This window comes from Schistocerca serialis, chromosome 1 (genome assembly GCF_023864345.2).
Source record: "Schistocerca serialis cubense isolate TAMUIC-IGC-003099 chromosome 1, iqSchSeri2.2, whole genome shotgun sequence".
Taxonomy (NCBI): domain Eukaryota; kingdom Metazoa; phylum Arthropoda; class Insecta; order Orthoptera; family Acrididae; genus Schistocerca; species Schistocerca serialis.
In genome coordinates this window covers 872,660,350-872,684,915 of record NC_064638.1, presented here as the reverse complement: position 1 = coordinate 872,684,915, position 24,566 = coordinate 872,660,350, and the positions used below count along the sequence as shown (strand labels likewise).

The 24,566-nt window shown below is 40.7% G+C and overlaps 1 protein-coding gene across 4 annotated transcripts in view; it reads right to left on the bottom strand.

The window, feature by feature from the left end:
- LOC126486149 (DDB1- and CUL4-associated factor 6-like) overlaps positions 1-24,566 on the bottom strand; it is a 227,199-nt gene that overhangs the window by 16,757 nt on the left and 185,876 nt on the right. For all 4 annotated transcript variants that reach the window (XM_050108930.1, XM_050108929.1, XM_050108927.1 and 1 more), the window contains exon 14: positions 13,273-13,378. In XM_050108930.1, coding sequence (XP_049964887.1) covers positions 13,273-13,378 — 106 coding nt within the window. The remainder of the gene's footprint in view (positions 1-13,272; positions 13,379-24,566) is intronic.

Genomic DNA, 24,566 nt, shown 5'->3' with positions numbered 1-24,566 from the left:
TGGTGGTATACCTGAGCCAGGTCGATCTTTGAAAAGTACTCTTCCCCGGCCAGCTTGTGAGAAGGTCTTCCTGTCAGGAATGGGGTAAGTGTCTACGAGGGACTGAGCTTTGACAGTAGTGCCGAAGTACTCACACAGCCGAAGGGACCCATTGGGTTTCCATATGACCACCAAAGGTGTCGCCAAGGCACTGTATGTCACAGGCTCCAGAACGCCAACAGCCTGGAGTTGATCAAGTTCCTGCTTCACAGCCGGCTGTAAGGCCACTGTAAGGGGTCAGGCCCGGAAAAAGTGGCCAGAGTGTGATGTGCGCCTGAAAATCTGAAGCACACCTGAGATCCGTTGCAAACAACGGCGCAGAATATGAGCACAGTTTGTACAAGTCCTGAAAAGGAACAACCCTGGAAACGACCTTAACTTCATCAGAAATTGAAAAGCCAAACAGCTGGAAGGCATCCAGGCCAAAAATATTCGAAGCCGATGGATGGTCGATGTCAAATAGGGTAAGGAGCCGGGGAACACATTTGAACATTGCCTGGGCGACGAAATGCCCATGAAGGGGAATTGAACCATCTCCATAGGTGACCAAACACTGAGAGGGAGGTGACAACGCAGGAGAGCCCAAACGAGTATATATCGCCATATTAATCAGGCAGGAAGATGGTGGCCCCACTGTCGACCTGAATACTGATGTCCTCAGTGAAAAGATGGAGCATGAGGAAAGCTTCCGCACTGATGGGTCATTCAGCGGGACAACCAATTGCAGAGTATGTACAGTATCATGAGACCCAGGAGGGGCAGGACTGGAGCAAGTCGAGCGACTACGACAAACTGATCGGATGTGGCCCTCCTTGTCACACAGCGTGCACGTTTTCCAGTGGTGGGAACAACAGCTCAAGAATGTGCAGTAAAGCACTGTGGGCAAGATGGAAGTGGACCGTGTGACTGGCGACAAGCAGCGACCGGAGGTTGCCATAAAGACAGTGGACAAAGAGGAGTCTCGATGGCATTGGCCTCTGTCGGCCAGGCCACGAGGACGGAAACCACCGAGACGCATTGATTGCCACCACTTGTGGCTGCACCATGAGACGCTCGTTAGCCGCCTGAGCAATTTCAAATGAGTGGGCAATGTGGAGAATCTCTTCCAAGGAAGGGTTATCGATTTTCAATGCCACAGTGCAGACCTCAGGATCTGGAGCCAGCTGAACCACCACATCCCAGATCAGGGAGTCCGCATACGAAGCCTCACACTGCTGACTGGTGCACATAAAATCTCATCAACAGCTGAGACCCTGCAAGTCCGTGACCCAAGAACAATACGATTGACCAGGCTGTTTATGGTACTGGTGGAACTCCAACCGAGAGGAGACCACATGGTAGTGTTGGGAATAATGGTTTGGTCAGCAAAAGGCATATCTTCTGGAAAGAGAGAGCCACAGGATCGGACAACAGTGCCAACTTGTGGAGAAGAAAGAACGTATCTGGGGAGGCCCAAGACAAAAAGAACCACCGCTGGAAGGAGTCATCCGTGACTTGAAGAGCCGTGAAATGTTGTTTCAGCTGATGTAAGTATGTTTCCCAGTCTTCTTTAGTGTCATTAAATGGGGGGAACGACGGCGAACGTGAAAAAGCATTGGACACCCGAGGACTCAGAAGCTGCTGTGGTAGTGTGTCCGTTGCATCAACTTTGTCCGTTAGCAACCGTAACGACTGCTGTAAGATGTCTAACTGGAGCTGCTGCTGCTGCATGAGCTGCTGCTGTTGCTCCAGGAGACAGACCAACTTCGCCTCCATGATAACAACTACCACCCTTTACGTCGTAGCCAAAATGTTGTAACCGCAACCGTTCTGGTTGCCGAGAGTGAAAGCACGATGAGACCGAACGGGAGCGGCCTGCGAACAAACAAAACGGACGAACAGGACAGGATGGGCATGAACAATGACTGACGACCAAGCAAGACCCTACGAACAACAACATGCAACAAGCAAGAGGGTCACAACCGAAAAACCTCACGAATCAACAATGTTCACTTTTACACGGTAACAAGCAAAGTAAATGCGCTGTCTGTAGGTGAGATGTTGATAGACTCACGCGAATATCAGACTGCCTTGCTGAGCAAGAGGCAGGTGCTTAAATACATGATAGGGTATATCGCTATTGGCCACTGGGATCACGTGCTCCACCGTGGTGCCCTCACACTATACACGTGCAAGGAGCATGCGCAGCCAAGGATTATGGCACAACGGCTGCAGAGACCTCTAGTGGTAACTGAGGTCGATGCCGTCTGGCACAGATTCGAAACCCGCAGCACTCGGTACCAGACCCTGATGAAGAATACTGTTCTCCTGTTTGGAGAAGCAGCCATGTCAACAAAATTGATATCCATGTAAATGATGTGATAAGGATCATGACAGGAACTCTTAAATCCACACCAACACCATGGCTGTCAGTACTCACCAATATTGCCCCTCCAAACTGTCAACAATGACAAGGAGTAACACATGAATGGATGAAACTCAAAAGGTCCAACAGACTCAACAACTCATGAAACATTGAACAACTTACCATGCACCCAACTAAGTATTACACAGTGTATTACAGGAAAGACAGAAACAGAAAATATATCCTATTCTTCAAAGTTACATGCATTTCTGTTCTCTCTAATTATAACAAACAGTACAGTTAAAATTTGGAGAACAACAGAGGCAGATATAAACAAAGAATATTTCAACAACAAAGATCAACGATCTATGACCAGAGGATTGGACTAAGATACCACTATAATTTACATCATCTTATATAAGGAAAAAATAGTTACATTTATCAAACCAAAGAGAATATGCTGGTTAGGACACAAAGGATAGAAAGTAACCGAATGCCCAAGAGAGAAATGACAGAAGCTTGAATGCTGCCGGAAGGAAGAGCCACTCAACAGCACGATGGATGTGCAATATGGAGACAGATTGTTATGCAGGTCAAGGCCCATCAAGAGCTGTACCGCTGAAGAAGAAGAAGAAGAAGAAGTAATAACACATGAAGCCACTACACTAATAGCTCTTGACCTTCTGCAAATAAATAACTTCTTTTTAATTTCCCTACATTTATAGTTTATCTTAACAGCAACAGTACAAAGGTAGTGAGGTTAGATTGGATACACTGTTCATTCTATCGATTCTTAGCAAGAAGATTCTCAAGGGTGTGGAACATCTCAGAAAAGTAAAAAAAACCATATATACACTGCAGAGCCAAATAAACTGGTACACCTGCCTAATATCGTGTAGGAGCACCGCCAACATGCAGAAGTGCCCCGACATGATGTCGTATGGACTTGGCTAATGTCTGAAGTAGTGCTGGAGGGAACTGATACCATGAATCCTGCAGGGCTGTCCATAAATCAATAAGAGTACGAGGTGATGACGACCTCTTCTGAACAGAGATATGCTCAGTAATGTTCATGTCTGGTGAGTTATGTGGCCAGTGGAAGTGTTTAAACTCGTAAGTGTGTTCCTGGAGCCACTCTGTAGCAATTCTGGACGTGTGGGGTGTCGCACTGTCCTGCTGAAATTGTCCAAGTCCGTTTCAATGCACAATTGACATGAATGGATGCAGGTGATCAGATAGGATGCTTCTGTTCATGTAACATGTCAGAGTCATATCTAGACATACCAGTTGTCCCATATTACTCCAACTGCACACGCCCCACACCATTACAGAGCCTCCACCAGCTTGAACAGTCCCCTGCTGACATACAGGGTGCATGGAGTCATGAGGTTGTCTCCATACCTGTACACGTACATCCACTCAATACAACTTGATACGAGACTCGTGTGACCAGGCAACTTGTTTCTGGTCATCAACAGTCCAATGTCAGTGCTGATGGGCCAAGGGGAGGTGTAAAGCTTTGTGTCGTACCATCATCAAGGGTACACAATTGGGCCTTCAGCTCCAAAAGCCCATATCGATGATGTTTTGTTGAATGGTTCACACGCTGACACTTGTTGATGGCCCAGCATTGAAATCCGCAGCCATTTGTGGAAGGGTTGCACTTCCGTCACTTTGAACGATTCTCTTCAGTCGTCATTGGTTCTGTTCTTGCAGGATTTTTTACCGACCGCAGTGATGTCAGAGATTTAATGTTTTATTGGATTCCTGATATTCACGGTACACTGAAGAGCTAAATAAACTGGTACACCTGCCTAATATCGTGTAGGACCACCGCCAGCACACTGAAGTGCCACAACATGGCGTGGTACGGACTCGACTAATTTCTGAAGTAGTGCTGGAGGGAACTGACACCATGAATCCTGCAGGGCTGTCCATACGGGAAAATCCACACTTCATCAGTACCTCGGAAACCCTGTGTTCCATAGCTCCTGCGCCAACTATAACACCGTATTCAGACTCACTTAAATCTTGATAATCTGCCATTTTAGCAGCAGTAACCTATCTAACAACTGCACCAGACACTCGTTGTCTTATACAGGCATTGCCAACTGCAGTGCTGTATTCTGTCTGTTTACATACCTCTGTATTTGAACATGCACACCTATACCAATTTCTTTGGCGATTCAGTGTATACTTTTAGAAAAAAGATATTTTAATTTCCTTCTGTTGGCTCGAAGTGTGCTTAATACCCTGGCTAACACTATATGATGAACTTTCAACACAGTAAAGGTCTCAGGAATAATTTGAGAGTGTTAAAGCTTCAGCATTGGTAGCCAAGATTTTCTGAGTTCTCAAAGGGTGTGACAAACTGTTGCATGAAACCATCATTTGAGTGTTTCATACTGGTTACAAATTTAGATTTGAGTTTATATTATCTTGCAAGTGTAAAAACAATAATCAAAAATATACATTTTAATGAATATAGTACAAAATAACTGCTCAAAAGGCTTCTGCAGGCTGAAGTTGCTTACAGACTAGATGTTATAGAACATCTCAAGCCCCAAACAGTATTAGACAGGCTTTGTACAGTTCTACATACATTGATAGTTAAAAGTTGCAACAAAAAGTACTTAATTCATCATGACACTGTACTGATTTACTTACAGATAATTCTGACTTCAAAAAGTGTTACTAAAAGTATTTCAAGGCGCTGACAACAGCAACTTTTATTGTATAAACAACAACAATATTCACAACACACACACACACACACACACACACACACACACACACACACACACACACACATGCACGAATTTGTCAGCTATTGTGGCTAATCTCAAACAAAATACAAAATGATGATAAAATTCTACAGAAAGCCAAGCATAACTTACAATTTATAAAGTTTTCTAACAACAGTTCATAAAAAATATATCAGTACTTTATTGAATGCATGATTTGATATTTTTCAGTCTCCAGTAACCACATTAGTTTCACTTAACATCTAACAAGGGGAGGTCCCCCAGCAGAGGGATCAACTTTTTTAAACCACCTACACAGTGTAGTAGCTTAAGGTCCCAGGTGTGCCAACCACATGAACAAAGATTCCAAATGGGCAAAAAGATGATAAGAGGAAAAATGAGAGCACATGAAAAGGTTAATATGAAGATTAAAATGATATGAAAAAGGAATTAAAAAAACTTACACTTAAACCAATTAATTGAATAAAAATAATGATCAAAGATGTTTCAATAAAGAATTAAAAAATAGTAAGCTAAAGCACTTGACAGGATTCAAAACCACAGCTTTTTGCATGTGAGCACAATTTCTTAACCAACACCACACAGCCAGTCTATATAACAATATCTTTTTAAAGCTGTAGAGCATAACACAAAATTCCAATTTTTTTTCACTGATTTCTCACAAATGAAGGCTCACAGGGGTGAATGGCTGCAAGATATGATACCTGGGACCTTAACCTACATCATCATATAGGTGATTTCAAAAAGTCAATCTCACTGCATGAGACTTCACCTGGTAAGACAAAGGTGAGCCCACAGAAAAATGACTGTCTGCATTATTATTATAAAAAAAATTCTGATATGGTATGTCAGGAGTAGCGACACCTTTTCCTGGAAATGGACGCACCTATCATATGGAAAAGTCATATATTACAATTGACCAAACTGACAGTAGATGCTGTAAGGAGATGAGGACGGGGACAGGGACAGGGACAGGGACAGGGACAGGGACAGGGACGGGGACGGGGACGGGGACGGGGATGTTGTCTCAGCTGACCTTAGACACTACCAGTGGCTGGGACCTGTGAACCTTAAAGTACTCTCATTTAATATTTCTCACCTTTGTCTGTTTCTGAGCTTCTGATAATACAAGAAAAATTGCTCAATACTGTGGATATGGATTTGCCTAATTTAAAGTTTAATAAAGTTTATTCACAAGATGAATTTTTTAGATAACTGTGTTCAACCTCTTGTTTACATCTATCACTATATAAACCGTATAGTTGCAGGGGTACTGTGTTTCAACAAATTTTTAATTAATAAGATAATCTAATCTTAGCAAGACCTGCTAATTGTCACTGATTAAATTTTAGCACCCTTTCTCTCTGTAAAAACAATTCAGCTTTATTTGACATAAAGATTAACATTAAAACATTCATGTGATAATATATGGGAGATAAAGTGCTATTTCTGGTTAAACGTTACTTCCTATCAGGTGACTGTCTATTGGATTCAAGAAAAAAGGATTCTTCCAGTGTAAGGCAAATGACGATAAACAATCTGAAAACTGAAAGTGTGAAAAACTTTAAGTGTTGCACATAACATTCTTAGCATCAATTTCATTTCTTGCACCATATTGCTTATTCTATACAGAATGTACATCTATGAATAATGGAATCTTTGCTGTCACCACAACCACACTGTAGACTCCACACCCTTGCTATTAAGTCCACGATTACCAGTAATTTACATAATAATACCAAAAAAGGGCAAATGAAGTTCTAAGTTTTTATAACTTCTCTCCCTACCTTCAAAATAAATTTACATTCCTCACAGATACTATTCCTTGTATCATTAGTGAAACTTACTCCCTATCACCATCCACATGTGCAACATTAATAATTATAAACAGTTTTAGTATTTAGAGTTAAAGAACAGTGTTGACTTTCAGAATAGTCACAAATCCATCCAATGCAAATGGGAACAGTGCTGAAGAATCTGACCAGAAAATACTTTTAAATAAACATACAGTATAACTTTCATGGCAGCTTTGGAACTGGATGATATGGAGAAAGTAAAAGTGTGGGGTACCCATGGCAAAAAATAAACTGTGATCTCTCACTTTTACTCAGTGCGACTGATTAATGGTGCATCTCTGGAGGACTGTTGTTTCCATGAACACCCGGAAGCACACAATTAAAGAATATAACTTCTCAGACTTAAAGTATACACAGCTGAAACAAAGATGACAGCAAGCATTTATGTTTCTACTACTGTGACAAAAGTTCAATAACTGTTGTCACCACCACTGCACCTTCTACTCTGCCCTCTACCCTGATAAACTTATTAGCTTTTATCCCTCTTAATGATATTCCCAACATGTCTCTCTCCCGTGTTTGCTCAGCGCCTCTCAGTATTTGAATGGTTTTCCCAGAACTCAAAACTGACAGTAAAATTTATAGCACATTGGAATCTTTATTTCCAAACTACTTAACTTACTAAAAGCATTAAGCTATTTTTACTCTTCTGTTAATTGCTTTCCTTGTCGGCCCAGATGTTGTCTTCAATTGCACTAAACTCATCAACTGATTCTAAGACTCCACTGTGCATTTGTGTTATATCACATTTGATGAGCTTAGTATACATTATGCATACATTATTTTAGACTTTTATAATTGGTTTTCAGGCTTGCTTGCGAACTTCCTCTATTAAGTACTTCCATTCAATGTTGAAATTTATCTGGACTAGAGGCAAAAACCTTGTTCAAATTTATTCCCTTACATGAAAATAGGACATGGAAGGTAAAAGAAATCCAGGGTGTAATATCGACAAGGAAATGAGTACAGCTGTGATGACAACTTTCAGTACAGCTTGCACAGATTCTTGTTAATTTTGTTACAATCATAATTTTTTAACTACACCATATGTCAATTACTAAAGTGTAAAGAATGGAAAAAACAAAGACAACCATTCAATGTACTTTAGTTGCAAACATAACAGTGATTAACTTCTTGAAGGAAATAAATTTCCTGCACTGGTAGTTATTCATTTCCATTTTATTTTATTTTATTTTTATTTTGTATATGAAGATGTTTTGGCTGAGTAGCAATTCGCAAGCAAAATGCTTAGTCCAGTCCATCAAACACGTATGTTTTGGGTTCCAGTCAGTCCTCTCTGACAACAGCAAATGGAATGGCTGTGTGCTACTCTCTGTACTGCACCAGATATCATGGGTACATATTTCAAGTCAGGCCAACCACATACTGCCCACGAAAATGACTAACCCAAAACATATGGAGTTAATGAGTTAAACATTTTGCTTGAGACTGGATACAAAGCTAAAATGTCTTAGTACGCAATCCAACAATAAAATGGAAATAAATAACAGTCAATGGAGGAAACTTATTTCTTTCAAAACATTCAGTATATATTTCACTAAAAGATGGCTCAGTGCACAGTACATAGAAGCATCATGTACATGTAATGTTCAAATGTGAAAAGTTGACAACAGCTCAAAATGTATAAACATTATACCACGAAACTGCTTCATTATGCAAGTAACAACAACTAAGATACTGCTCTGAAAATGAACAAACACATTTGAAACTGATGTGCTGTTTGAGGCTTTCCCGGCGCTGCATCTGCTTGATAGGTTCCCACGAATTATGCCGGATAATATTGTAAGAACCACACAATATTTCAATGAGACAACTGCCCGCCATCTTCAGGTGCTACTGTCACATCGCTGAGAAGCTCGCCAATTTATATGTTGGCTTTCTAGAACAACACAGGCACCAGTGGGAGCATAACGTCATCGAAGTCCAATTGTAGATGGCGTCAAATACCAGAGCCCTCTGCTGGAGAAATGGGTCGCAGTCTGCGGAAGTGTGCCGCGGTGTGGGAAAATGCGGCCAGGAGCGACGGACCCTGTTCGCATGCGCGAGGTGTTGGCGCGCGATTTAAACATCTGCGCTAAGGAGCAGTTGCTAATCAGCGGCTGACGATTCCTTAGTGCCGCCAAGGCTCGCTGCCAGGCTTTGCTCGGGTGAAACCCCGTGTCTCTGTTTATTATGTCGCTGCTTATACATATTTCGACCGCCTCTTTGATGATGGAGTCCCAGTATGTGGAAGCATATGAGAGGATCTTGGTTTCTTCATAGTTCATGCCGTGTCCCACCTCATGGAAGCGTTCAGCAACTGCAGATTTCTCTGGCTGACCCAACCTCGTGTGACGTTTATGTTCGTTGCATCTGTCTTTAACCGTACGACATGTCTGGCCAATATAAGACTTCCCACAGTGGCACGGGATTTCATATATTCCTGGTCTCCTCAGGCCGAGGTTGTCTTTAACAGAGCCCAGCATTGATTGCACTGGTGCTGGAGGGCAAAAAACACATTTAATCTGGTATTTCTTGAAAATTCTGCCCATCTTGAAAGACATGCCACAGACATACAGTAGAAAAACCAACTCTGTGGTGTTCTCTGCTTCTTCAGGCTATTCTTGAGGTTTGGAGCGTGCTGGTCGAAATGCATTCCAGATCTGCTTCTCGGAGTACCCATTCTGGGCTAACACAGAGCGGAGATGGCTACGCTCTGCCGATAAGCTGTCCTGATCTGAGATGGCTCTAGCTCTATACACTAGCGTCCGTAATACACCGCTGTGCTGTGAGGGATGATGACAGCTTGTAGCTTGTAAATACAAGTATGTGTGTGTAGGCTTCCGGAACACACTGTGACCCAAGGAGCCGTCTCCTTTTCTACGAACCAAAACATCCAGAAATGGGAGCTCACCATCTTTCTCTACCTCCATGGTGGAACAGATGCTTGGATGGAGGGAGTTCAGATGTTCCAGAAAAGAAGGAAACGTTGTTGTCCCATGCGGCCATACCACAAACGTATCATCTACATATTTCCAAAACCATTTGGGTTTCAAAACGTCTGAAGTGCTTTGTCCTCACAATCTTCCATAAAAAGATTAGCTACTATGGGAGACAGAGGGCTACCCATAGCAACACCGTCAGTCTGCTCAAAATACTGGTCATTAATAAAAAGTAAGTCGAGGTAAGCACATGTTTGAAAAGGTGTAAGATGTCCTCTTCCAGCTTAGCTCCTATGAGTTGTAATGAGTCCATCAGAGGCACTTGTGTGAACAAAGAAACCACATCGAAACTCGCTAGAAAATAAGTAGATTCAAGGTGCAGGTCCTTCAGTCGTCGTATAAAATCTTCTGAGTTTCAAATATGGTGTTCACATTTCCCCACCATGGGACTCAAAGAGAAGCCAGATGTTTAGCTAGGTGGTATGTTGGGGAACCTATATTACTAACGATAGGGCGAAGCAGAACATTCTCTTTATGTATCTTTGGCAGGCCATAAAGTAGTGGCGGAACTGGTGCTCGTTCTCTTAAACTCTGAAGAAGAGTCTACAATTGGTCTTCGATGACGTTATGCGCCCGCTGGTGCCTGCACTGTTATAGAAAGCCAACATATAAATTCGCGAGCTTCTCAGCGACATGACAGTAGCTCCTGAAGATGGCGGGCAGTTGTCTTGCTGAAATATTGTGCGGTTTTTACAATATTATCCAGCGTAATTCCCAGGAACCTATCAAGCACATTCGAAACTGGTTACCAGCTAACTCAAATGTGAACACTAACACAGAAATATAGAGAAATAGTAATATTAAATAAGGGTGCTTGTCCTTCTGTCAATGCACTGTTGAAATTCTAAAAATCAATATACAGGGCAGTCAGAAACAGTCTGAAAAGCTTGTAAGGGTGTTGCACACAATGTCGTGCTGACAAATAATTGTGAAGAAAAAAATTCAATACAATCTGCCATTACTGAGTTAATTAGTAGTGAAGTTAGCCAATCAGACCATTGCACATGCAGCCAGAGGTGGTGTCATCAAACATATTCTTCATTTGGTTTCCTAAAACTGAGCAACAGAGCAGTACAAAAATGGACATGGGACAGTCATAAGAATCAAATCTGAGCCAAAGACTGAGCAGTCTCATGCACTATCATCTACACTATGAGAACAACTGACATTATGTGGTATGCCACCTGAATTTGTCCATGCAGCGACCTGATTAATTAATTTCAATGCTAATTAATGTATGCAATAAAATTGAAAATATCTGTTGGAAGTAATCATCATAGAACATGTTACACCTCATAGGAAATATGCTGTTACTATATGGGCCTACAAGGTTAGAATAATTTGCACTGAAGATGGCCACACAGTGAACAAAATTAATCTGTAAAATAAAGAATTTCAGTATTTATGATTGATGTTGCAATTTATTTAAAATATATTATCAATTTTTTTCTTATAATTATTTTGCGACACAACTTACCCTGCAACACCCTTACAAGCTCTTCAGACTGTTTCTGACCACCTGTATAGTTGAAGTGCATAGGCCCAGAAAAAATAAGAAACAGATCTTTGTAGCTCAGCATTCAAACTTCTGGTCTTCTTCAGAGGGCACGAAGTCCCTGGGAAATGTTATTATGAGCTGATGTATATCAGTGTGCTCTGAAGAATGAAAATATCAAAGCCGAGATAGAATGTTCAATTTCTATTTCATGCATGTCAGCACAGAGCAAACCAACAAGTCCTCTCTTTACGCAGTTCTTTATTTATACATTCAATAATTAACACATGGAACTGTTGGCATTTAAGAACTGATGCAGATTGTAAGTAAAGCAAGACTGTTCTAAACCTGAATGTTGGTTAGAACACCAAAGTGCTTTGGAACTGGATGTGGTATGCCCTTGCCCTCCTCCAGTTTTTTCACTGACAAACTAATCAGTTGAAGGAGATCTGCAGTTAATGTCGACTATGAACCGCAGTGCATCTTCACATCTTTTCACAGTTAAAAACAATCACTGTCAGAGGTAACAGAGGAGATAAGTGACAAAAATATTCCTAAGACCGACTTGGTATTGAATCTCAGTATTCCTCCAAACAGCCAAATAATGTATTGTCATAATGTAACATCAAATTCTGTGGCTTATATGTGCCAAAATTACATTAAAACTGTGTTGTTTAAGTCTAATGTTCTAAGGTGTGTTGCAAGTATTGCATTAACTTAGATAAGTATTAGAAGAAGCTCTTCAGCTCTCTGCGTAGTGTTCCAGGACAGCTTTATACTTTGAAGTAGTACATAACTGCCTATAATTTATTGCAGTGGTAGAAACCATTTCTATCTAGAGAATAATCCCATCACAAAATTTTAAGATTGCATCATATGACACAGAAAAGCAGCACCTAAATATCTATTATGAAGACAAGAATAACCATGTGAGAGCTACAAGACATGTGAATACTGAAGAGCATCCACTGAGTCACAAGCTTTTACAATTTTTAATTCCTTTGTTAGGAGGGTTGGCAAACAGGAGATAAGAAAATTTTCCACAAAGAAAATACAGATAAAATGGAGAAAAGAGTCATTGCAAACTGTGTAGGAGGAGGAAGGGAGGGGGAGGGGGAGGGAGACGGAGAGCCAGAAGTAGAGGGAGAGGGGGACAGGGAGGGACAGGGGGGAGGAGGAAGAGGGAGGGCATGGGAGGGGGTGGAGGGGGGAGGAGGAGTAGGAGGAGGGAGGGCAGGAGAGGGGGGGGGGAGGAGAGCAGGGGACGGGGAAGAGGAGGAGAAGGCGAAGGGGGTGGTGTAGGGGGAGGGAGAGGGACGATGGAAAAGGTTTAAAATTAGAACCATCCCATTGGTTATTTTTCTCTTTCCCGCTGCTTGGTTCATCTGCCTCACCCCTCCCCCAATCAATATGTTTTGATATTTAACTTTCATGTCAGTCTTCACCTTTATGTTGCATGTGCGTGACGTTCAATTAAGACTTTGTGTAAGCCCTGCTACAGTTTCTCTACCTCAGCAAATGGTAGCAACTGCTTTTCTGACTTACATTACAGTGGGAAATCCATGATGGGAAATAATACGCATCAGAGGATGAGTCACCACGCATCATATAGGGGCAGTGCTAAGCAGTGAACAGGCACCATGTTTCCAATGTAACTTTTTCTCCTGATATATTATGGGTCTCTACACACATTAGATGAAACCATCAATGAAACACTGACAGTATACAAATGTCACACATACTTATTACTGACATTTCACTTCCTACTCACCTCGACGGATCTGATTAAGGCAGGCAAGCATACGGATCATGAAGGAAGCTGGCACGGTGATTGTATCCTTTGTCTCTTCCAGCATGATTTCGTTCCGCTTTGTTAGCTATAACCAAGATTCATAAATAGTAGCAGAAAGAGCTAAAACAACATTGGGCAGCAACAGGCTGATATCAAGTCTGAAAATAAGTGTTCTTTACACATCTTTTTCCACATTGTATTTAAACATTCACTTGAAAAAATTCCACAATATCTCATCTTTTAATACAAACCCGTACTTTACACTGTCCAGTTAAAAAACTACTCATATTTTCTAGTTAATTGCTTTTAATTGCAATCAAATTTTTGAATGTCTCCATTCTGTGGAAAAATTTTGTTTGACAGTTAAATTTCACACGTTACTTCCAGAAAGCATGCCATAAGTATTAATATGGGAACAGAGAGTCCTGACACAAGAGAAATAATGACTTCTTAAATTATTTACATAACCATTAACATATTGACTGAAGTATTTTTCTTATTTATTCGACTTCAACTAGGCCACACAATATACAATTTTTTGCTGTTTGGGTGGGATCATCTCGTAATTTCTGTAACAATGTTGTTATGAGAAAGCAGTGCAAAACTGCTTACTACTGTCCCTTTACTGCACATACTGTGTCATGTTACTGGTTATACAGGAAGAAAAGATACATGCAGTTCAGTACTCCAGCAATTTGCTGAGACAAGTTACTGAAGGAAGATATTTCCTGCTTTATGAAAAAAGGAGACTTTAATGGTGAATAAAGGTAACTCACAATATTTGATATGTCAGGTCGATTAGAAGATCCAAGTTTGCTTATGCTCAAGCCAGGATTCCAAAGGAATAAAACTGCAGGTATGCCCACTTCCTTGCCGGCAGGTGTAAGTAGTATAGGCTGCCCATCTCGTTGTATGTGCGTTCTGCACATACACAGATCACTCAGCCACCCCTGACATGGGCACTCGGCCGGGGCAGTACAACTGCATAAGCTAAGGTCTGGATGCCTTGCCTGCATGTCAGCTCTTTGCTCACTCATGCACATTTGTTCCAGAGTCATCTGCCAGTCTGTGGGCAGCCACTCCTGCTGCAACAGTCTGCCATACAGTTTGTATCCACTGTAAACTGAATACCTATAAAATTTCAGAAATGATTCTTGACACAATGAATATTTGTACAAAATTATCATTTGTAATGAAAATTCAAGGAATCAGCTGTTTATTTTTCAAAAAACATCCAAGCATTTGCCTTAACCGATTAAGGTCAAACACAGAAAACATGAATCTGGATGGCCTGATGGGAATTAAAACTTTGGAAATTTGAAATTCAATAAATGATGTGGAAGCAACTAACTTTTTCCCAAACAGAATGCTGTGCCTCCTTCAGTGGTGTCAGATACCTTGTAAAAGGATGAGCATTGTTAGTTTCGGGAATGAAATTACATATCAAAAGAAAAATTTTCTTGAGAAAACAATAAAATTACAATAAAACAGATTTGATGACCACCACTTCCCTTCAGGAGACAGAATCCTAAGTACTTTCCAAAAGAAAGAGGAAATACATTTTTTTCTAATTCTGAAGGGTTCTTTCATTTGGCGAGTACTTGGAATTTCACCTCCTGAAGATGTATACTAATCAGTCACTTTGTCATATATACCTTTGACCTGTTAAAGAACTTCTAATTTGTTTTCTTTTAGATGAACAGCGACCAGGGTCTCATAAAACAAACAGCAATGCACTCTTGCATCTACATGAGTAACAAGAGATATAGTCATTAATTTTTTAATGACACTGCAGTGGAGACTTGATTATATAGACCTCAGTTTACAGATTCAAGATTATGCCACTGTGTCATGCCACATTTGTGCTGAGGAATGTTAAAGCACAAGAGAGACTTGTTGTCGCTCAAAGATAACAAACATTGTGCCTTCATTAAAAAAGAAGAAGAAGAAGAAGAAGAAGAGGAAGAGGAAGAGGAGGAGGAGGAGGAGGAGGAGGAGGTGAAACTGGTTGTAAGTTGGCTGATAAGAATGGAGTAGGTACTTCTACAAAAAGAGAACTTTTGGATGAAGCTTTGTATTATTGGTTTTTACAAAAACGATCAGCTGGGTCACCAATATCTGGTCCTTTGCACTGTGGAAAGGCATCACAGTTAAATTAAAAAATAGGTGGCAAATAAAGAATGGCTGTACACACTGAAATTTTGTCATGGAATTCATGAATTGGAAATACAAGGTGAGTGAAAGTCAGTTGATGTAGAGGCAGCAAATTCTTTTAAATATGGTTTTAAAAAAGAACTGAATGAAAATTATAATGTCTTAAACTTTGCTTACAACACTGATGCAACCAGATTAAACTAGAAATCATTACCATCAAATTGTTTAGCTTCTCAGCAAGAGTGTTCACCTCCAGGATATGGAACAGCAAACAGAAAGTGACAAATTTGTTTGCACAAACGCTACCAAGATCCACAAAATGCCTTTGGTCCTCAGAAATTTTTAAAAAAAAAAACAGATGCTTCAAAAATATCAGGGTTCCTTAAATTTATAAAAACCAAAAAGGTACATGGATGACACTGATTGACTGGTATGACAACACATTTATCCATGAGGTAAAAAAAATCAAAATAAAATTGGTAAACAAGGAAAGCTTTTGCTTTTGCTTTTGCTTTTGCTTTTGCTTTTACTGGATAATGTGCCAACCCATCCTTCAGCTGAATAGTTAGAGGCACAAAAATTGATGTTTCCAGTAAAATTTTGCCTCCTTGCAACAACCAAGAGATCAAAGTGTTCTTTAAACATAAAAATGACTTTATAGACAACAATATTTACACATATCATTATCTGTTGATGAAGATAATGTAGAAGTCTTTTTGTCATTTTTCAAGTACGTGAATTTGAAGGAGCGTGATGACAAATACACACGTGAAAAAAAGTTTTGAATTGCCTCGGTTCCGAGAATCCTCTACAGAAAATTGGAACAGAGATCAACATAAACATCATTTCCCCTCTTTTTATTGCTAATGAAATCCACACATTGCATGTTGTACCACCATACAGCGAGAGCTTCATAGGTGGTGGTCTAGATTGCTGTACATACCGGTACCTCTAATACCCAGTAGCACTTCCTCTTGCATTGATGCATGACTATATTCATCTTGGCATACTATCCACAAGTTCATCAAGGCACTGTTGGTCCAGATTGTCCCACTCCTCAACGGCGATTTGGCGTAGATCCCGCAGAGCAGTTGGTGGGTCATGTCGTCCATCTAAAGCCCTTTTCAGTCTATCCCAGGCATGTTCAACAGGGTTCATGTCTGGAGAACATGCTGGCCACTCTAGTTGAGCGATGTCGTTATCCTGAAAGAAGTCATTCACAAGACGTGCACGATGGGGGCGCAAATTGTCGTCCATGAAGACGAATGCCTCGCCAATATGCTGCCAATATGGTTGCACTATTGGTCGGAGGATGGCACTCAAATACGATACAGCCGTCATGGTGCCTTCCATGACCACCAGGGGCATACGTTGGCCCCACATAATGCCACCCCAAAACAGCAGGGTACCTCCACTTTGCTGCACTCACTGGACAGTGTTTCTAAGGTGTTCAGCCTGACCGGGTTGCCTCCAAACATGTCTCCAACGATTGTATGGTTGAAGGCATATGCAACACTTATTGGTGAAGAGAACGTGATGCCAATCCTGAGCGGTCCATTCGGCATGTTGTGGGGCCCATCTCTACCGCGCTGCATGGTTTCGTGATTGCAAAGATGGACCTTCCCATGGACATTGGGAATGAAGTTGTGCATCATGCAGCCTATTGCGCACAGTTTGAGTCATAGCAAGGCGTCCTGTGGCTGCACGAAAAGCAGTATTCAACATGGTGGTGTTGCTATCAGGGTTCCTCCGCACCATAATCTGCAGGTAGCGGTCATCCTCTGCAGTAATAGCCCTTGGGTGGCCTGAGCGAGGCATGTGATTGACATTCCTGTTTCTCTGTATTTCCTCCATGACTGTACATGGCTTTGACTCACTCTGACATGCCTGGACGCTTCCCTTGCTGAGAGGCCTTCCTGGCACAAAGCAACAATGCGGACGTGATCGAACCACGATATTGAGGGACTAGGCATGGTTGAACTACAGACAACATGAGCCGTGTACCTCCTTCCCAGTGGAATGACTGGAACTGATCGGCTGTTGGATCTCCTCCGTCTAACAGGCGCTGCTCAAGCGTAGTTGTTAACATCTTTGGGTGGGTTTGGTGACATCTCCGAACAGTCAAAGGGACTGTGTCTGTGATACAATATCCACAGTCAATGTCTATCTTCTGGAGTTCTGGTAACTGGGGTGCTGCAAAACTTTTTTTGATGTGTGTATTTCAAAAAAATTTCCTATGTGACTTTTGGTAGGCATTTCATGATTAAGGTAGCAGTAATTTAGTAATTATATAAAATATGTACGTATGTATGAAAGTATGTGTCTAGTCTCTTAATAAACATTGATTTTGGTTGATTTTAATAAGTTAATTTGGTTTTTGTTGTCTTAGATAAACAATGTTATGCATTAACCCTAAAAACATAACCACATGTGAGAGATGTATCTTATCTTTCTAGAGTTAATAATACAGAAACCTCCTTTCTTCATATATTCATTTATCCAGATTTTAGATTACCCGAATGACTTACGACAATAATTAGTGTGGTTAATCGAGTCTCTGCTGTATTCTATTTTTCCCTGCAGAATAGCGTAGCCTGATGACACAATTTCACTGATAGGAGCTCTTTTGTGGATCTAACAAGAAATCAAGTAGTAGAACTACATCGTATATAAGGATGTTTGAGTTACTGCTGTCGACTATCTCACCACCCAGAAGATTATGACACTCTCCAAGGAAACTTGTGCTGCTGAGGCAACAGGTACATGATGTTCACACTACTCAATGGAAACCTGCATCGTATAGACAATAGGTACATCATGAGTTGTGTGCTGTCCTTTACAAAGTTTAACTGTTAAAAGTGTAGTGGAACCACTGTCTACATAGATCAGGTTTGTTAGGAGGAATGTTGAAGTTCATTTACAATGTGCTGCTTGTAAAATATACACATAATCAAATTGCTAGTAATGCATATACAATTTCCAGGAGTACAATGCCATTTACTAATGAAGAATTGGTTGACATGCTCTTAGCTTACAAGAATGTCACCAAAATGCATCAAGGGCTGCAGAAATCTATACAGAATGCTTCCCAGATGCTATCCAACTCATCCCACTTTTGTTAATGCCAACTAATGACTTTGCAGGCCTCAAATTTTTGTCTCAAGAAAACCTATCTGAAAGAAGATGGCTACCAATAAAGTTGCAGAACTAATGGTTCTTGCCTCTACTGCTAAATCCATATACCAGTTCTGAACAAATACAAAGATCTCCCATTCCACATTTCTCTACATTATTAGCTGCACGGCAATGATCAACGTGCCAACAGGATCAATGTACTGCTCATGATTCTTTTACTGGAGTACTAGTGGGTGAGAAGAGGCAGTGCTACTCAGAAAGTATCTAGCATTATCACCTGATATGAGGCTATCAGCAGTCTTCCTCTGGAGCCAAATAAAGCATGTGCTATGTAAGGAGGTTCCACCAACTTAGAAACATGAGACACACAATTACTGCTGTATATAAGCAATAAGAGTAGATTATGTTGGCAGCAGTGAGTTCATCAGTGAGGCAGCACGTACAAAAGTATTGTGATGCAAATGATTCTCACTTTGAACATATTCCTTAAAAAAAAAAAAAAAAAAAAAAAAAAAAAATCAACAGAAATGTACTGCTTACAATGATGTCTTCATTGTCATTTTCACAAGCTTTGTTTTCATTTATTTCGTGTATTATTTTAATGTTCGATTTATTACTGATGTACAAATGACACTGTATAGGTAAAAAGACACCCCCCCCCCCCCCTCCCTATGCCGTGTGCGCGCGCCCACACACACACACACACACACACACACACACACACACACACACACACACACACACACACACGGATTTTTACCAAGATGGTGCAACAACGGGAGAGTACCTATGGACAGACCACACTAAATCATGGTTCCTGAAGAAAAGCAGCAGCCTTATCAGTAGTTGAAGGGCCAACAGTCTGGATGATTTTCTGATCTGACCTCGTAACATTAGCCAACAAGGCACTGCAGTGCAGATATTGCGAAAAACTGAAAGCAAGGGGAAAACTACAGCTATGATTTTTGTTTCCTGAAAGTATGCAGCTCTACTGTGTGGCTTAATAATGATGGCATCACAATGGATAAAATATTCCAGAGATAAAATAGGCCCACACTCGGATTTCCAGGTAGGGACTATTCAAGAGAATATTGCCAACACAAAAAACAAAACTGGCATTCTATGGGTCAGAGCACAGAATGTTAGATCACTTAATCAGGCAGAGTGGTTAGAAAATTTAAAAAAGGATATGAATAGGCTGAAGTTACACTACTGGCCATTAACATTGCTACACCATGAAGAGGACATGCTACAGATGCGAAATTTAACTGACAGGAAGAAGATGCTGTGATATGCAAATTATTAGCTTTCCAGAGCATTCACACAAGGTTGGCGCCAGTGGCAACACCTACAACATGCTGACATGAATAAAGTTTCCAACCGATTTCTCATACACAAACAGCAGTTGCCTGGTGAACCATTGTTGTGATGCCTTGTGTAAGGAGGAGAAATGCGTACTATCATGTTTCCGACTTTGATAAAGGTCAAACTGTAGCCTATCGCGATTGCGGTTTATCGTATCGTGACATTGCTACTCGTGTTGGTCGAGATCCAATGACTGTTAGGAGAATATGGAATTGGTGGGTTCAGGAGGGTAATGCGGAACGCCGTGCTGAATCCCAACGGGCTCGTATCACTAGCAGTCGAGATGACAGGCATCTTATCCACACAGCTGTAACGGATCGTGCAGTCATGTCTCGATCCTTGAGTCAACAGATGGGGACGTTTGCAAGACAACAACCATCTGCACGAACAGTTCGACGATGTTTGCAGCAGCATAGACTATCAGTTCGAAGACCATGGCTGCTGTTACCCTTGACGCTGCATCACAGACAGGAGTGCCTGGGATGGTGTACTCAATGACGAACCTGGGTGCACGAATGGCAAAACATCATTTTTTCAGATGAATCCAGGTTCTTTTTACAGCATCATGATGGTCACATCCGTGTTTGGTGACATCACTGTGAATGCACATTGGAAGTGTGTATTCGTCATCAGCATACTGGCGTATCACCCGGTGTGATGGTATGGGGTGGCATTGGTTACACATCTCGGTCGCCTCTTGTTCGCATTGATGGCACTTTGAACAGTGGGCGTTACATTTCAGATGTGTTACAACCCATGGCTCTACCATTCATTCAATCCCTGCGAATCACTACATTTCAGCAGGATAATGCACGACCGCATGTTGCAGGTCCTTTACAGGCCTTTCTGGATACAGAAAATGTTCGACTGCTGCCCTGGCCAGCACATTCTCCAGATCTCTCAACAATTCAAAACGTCTGATCAATGGTGGCTCAGCAACTGGCTCGTCACAATACGCCAGTCACTACTCTTGATGAACTGTGGTATCGTGTTGAAGCTGCATGGGCAGCTGTATCTGTACACGCCATCCAAGCTCTGTTTGACTCAATGCCCAGGCGTATCACGGCCGTTATTACAGCCAGAGGTGGTTGTTCTGGGTACTGATTTCTCAGGATCTATGCATTCTAATTGTGTGAAAATGTAATCACATGTCGGTTCTAGTATAATACATTTGTCCAATGAATACCCGTTTATCATCTGCATTTCTTGTTGGTATAGCAATTTTAATGGCCAGTAGTGTAAATATAGCAGGAATTAGCGAAATGCAGTGGCAGGAAGAACAGGACTTATAGTCTGGTGAGTGCAGGTTTACAAATACAAAATCAAATAGGTGTAAAGCAGGAGTGGGTCTAATAATGAATAAGAAAATATGAATGCAGGTAAGCTACTATGAACAGCATAATGAATGCATTATCATAGTCAAAGGAGACATGAAGCCAACATTCAAAACAATAGTATAAGTTTATATGCCAACTAGCAATACAGATGACGACGAGATATAGAAAGAAAGTATGATGAGATAAAAGAAATTATTGAGATGCTTAAGGAAGAGAAAAATTTAATTGTGATGGTCGACTGAAATTCAGTAGTAGGGAAATGGAGAGAAGGAAAACAGTAGGAGAATAAAGACGGGGGGGAAAGGAATGAAAGAGGAAGCTGCCTAGTAGAATCTTGCACAGAACATAATATAATAATTGCTAACACTTGGTTTAAGAATCATGAAAGAATGATGTATATGTGGGAGAGATGTGCAGACTTTAATAGAAGGTTTCAGATTAAGTCCTAATACAAATCCTAGGTAATTAATGAAAGAAGAAAATATAAAAATGCAGCAAATGAAACAGGTGAAAGGGAAAACAAACATCTAAAACTGAGGTTGGCAGAAAGTGTAAAATGGCTAAATTAGGTATGAGAATTATCAAACAATGGGAACTCCAGGTAGTAATATCAATAAAGCAGGAAAAGACAGCTTGCTAGTTACCGTAAAAAAGACATGTCAAGCTGTATACACGCACAATTAAAGGACACTCACACATAGCCTCGGCCACAGCCTTTGTCAGTAAAAGAGAGACACTTCGTCAATAAAAGAGAGACTACTTTCCCTACCCCTTCTTTACATGATGATGTATTCCGGCTCGAAATGCTGGAGTTGGCGGTCGTGTGTGCGCGGGGTGTGGTTGCTTGTGTGTGTGTGTGTGTGTGTGTGTGTGTGTGTGTGTGTGTGTGGTTTTTACTGATGAAGGCTGTGGCCGAAAGCTATGTGTGAGTGTCATTTAATTGTGCACATCTGCAACCTGATTTGTCTTCTTTATGGTAAGTAGCAATCTGTTCTTTTCTACATTGTTGAGATGAGAATTATGATATACAAGAATAATTTGAAAGAATGAAAGACCAACATGGAAACAAGGGCCCTTGGGTAGATGGCATTACTGAGATCCTGGAAAAGCTAGCCATGACAAAATTCCACCTGGTGTGTAAGATATGTGAGACAAGTGAAATACCCTCAAACTTAAAGAAGAATAAAACAATTCCAATTCCAAAGAAGACACGCACTGACAGATGTGAATACTACCAAATCATCAGTTTAATATGTCATGGTTACAAAATCTGATATGAATTTTTTTTCAGATGAATGGAAAAACTGGCGGAGGCCAATCTCAGCAAAGATCAGTTTGGATTCCAGAGAAATGTACAAATCCTACGACTTATCTTAGAAGATAGGTTGAAAAAAGGCAAATGTATGTTTATATAGCATTTGTAGGTTTAGAGAAAACTTGTGACAATTTGGACTCGACTACACTCTCTGAAATTCTGAATGTCACAGTGATAAAATACAAGGACTGAAAAGTTATGTACAACTTGTACAGAAACCATACTTAGCTATATGTGTCAAAGGACATGAAAGGTATGCAGTAGTTGATAAGAGTGAGACAGGGTTGTCACTTGTCTCCAATATTATTTAATATGTACACTGAGCAAGCTGTCAAGGAAACCAAGGAGAAATTTTGAAATGAAATTGAAGTCAAGAAAGCAGAATAAATACTTTGCAGTCTGTCAATGACATAATTGTGTCAGAGCAGCTAAGGACTAAGAAGTGTAGTTGAATGGAATGGATAAGTGTCTTGGAAAGAAATTATAAGATCAACACCAATAAAAGTAAAAAAAGGGTAATGGAATGTAGTTAAAGTAAATCATGTGTTCTTGAGAGAATCAGGTTAGGAAATATGACACCAACATTAAAAAATAATTTCTGTTATTTGAGCATCAAAATTAATGACGGCCAAAGCAGGGGAGAGAGAAAATGCAGACTCGCAATGGGAAGAAAAGCATTTATTAAAAAAAAAGAGTTTGTTAACATCTAACATAAAGTTAAGTGTTAGGAAGCCTTTCCTGAAGGTATTTGACTGGAGTGTAGCCATGTGTGTAAGTGAAACATGGACATTAGGCATTTAGGACAAGAAGAAGACAGAAGCTTTTGAAATGTCATGCTATAGAAGAACGCCGAAGATTAGATGGGTACATCAAACAACAAATGAGGATGTAATGAACTATCAGAATGCTGAAGATTAGATGGGAAGATCAAATAACAAATGAGGAGGTAATAAAATGAGTTGGAGAAAAAAGAACTTTATGGCACAATTGACTAAAAGAAGGGATTGCTTAATGAGAGAGACCCTGAGGTATCAACAAACTGTAAATTTGGTAATGGAAGGAAGTGTAGAGGGTAACCAAGACTTGAATACAGTAAGCAGCTATAAATGGATGTTGATTGTAGGAATTCTGTAGAGAGGAAGAGGCTTCCATTGAGAGCTGCATCAAAACAGTCTTCAGAGTGAAGACCATAACAACAAGGTGTAAGAAGAAATGGAAAGAACAATTTGAGTTTCATTTAAAATATAAAATTATTGAAAATTCTAATAATATTGTCATTAACTTCCCTTTGTGGGCATAAGATATTATCATAGATATCTGGCCATATGCTGAACATTGTGTGAGGTAAAACACACACACACACACACACACACACACACACACACACACACATGAGGAAGACAGTAAGCAGCAAATTGAAAATAATGATATACAACAACAAAACCACTAAACAGGTGGGAAACATACAAAATTACAGGTGCTTAACACAGTATATATAAAAAACACAGATGATGTGACTTACCGAACGAAAGTGCTGGCAGGTCGATAGACACACAAACAAACACAAACATACACATGAAATTCAAGCTTTCGCAACAAACTGTTGCCTCATCAGGAAAGAGGGAAGGAGAGGGAAAGACGAAAGGATCTAGGTTTTAAGGGAGAGGATAAGGAGTCATTACAATACCGGGAGCGGAAAGACTTACCTTAGGGGGAAAGAAGAGGTATACACTCGCACACACACACATATCCATCCGCACATACACAGACACAAGCAGACATTTGTACAGGCAAAGAGTTTGGGCAGAGATGTCAGTCGAGGCGGAAGTACAGAGGCAAAGACGTTGTTGAAAGACAGGTGAGGTATGAGCGGCAGCAAAATGAAATTAGCAGAGATTGAGGCCTCGCAGGTAACGAGAAGAGAGGATATACTGAAGGGCAAGTTCCCATCTCCGGAGCTCTGACAG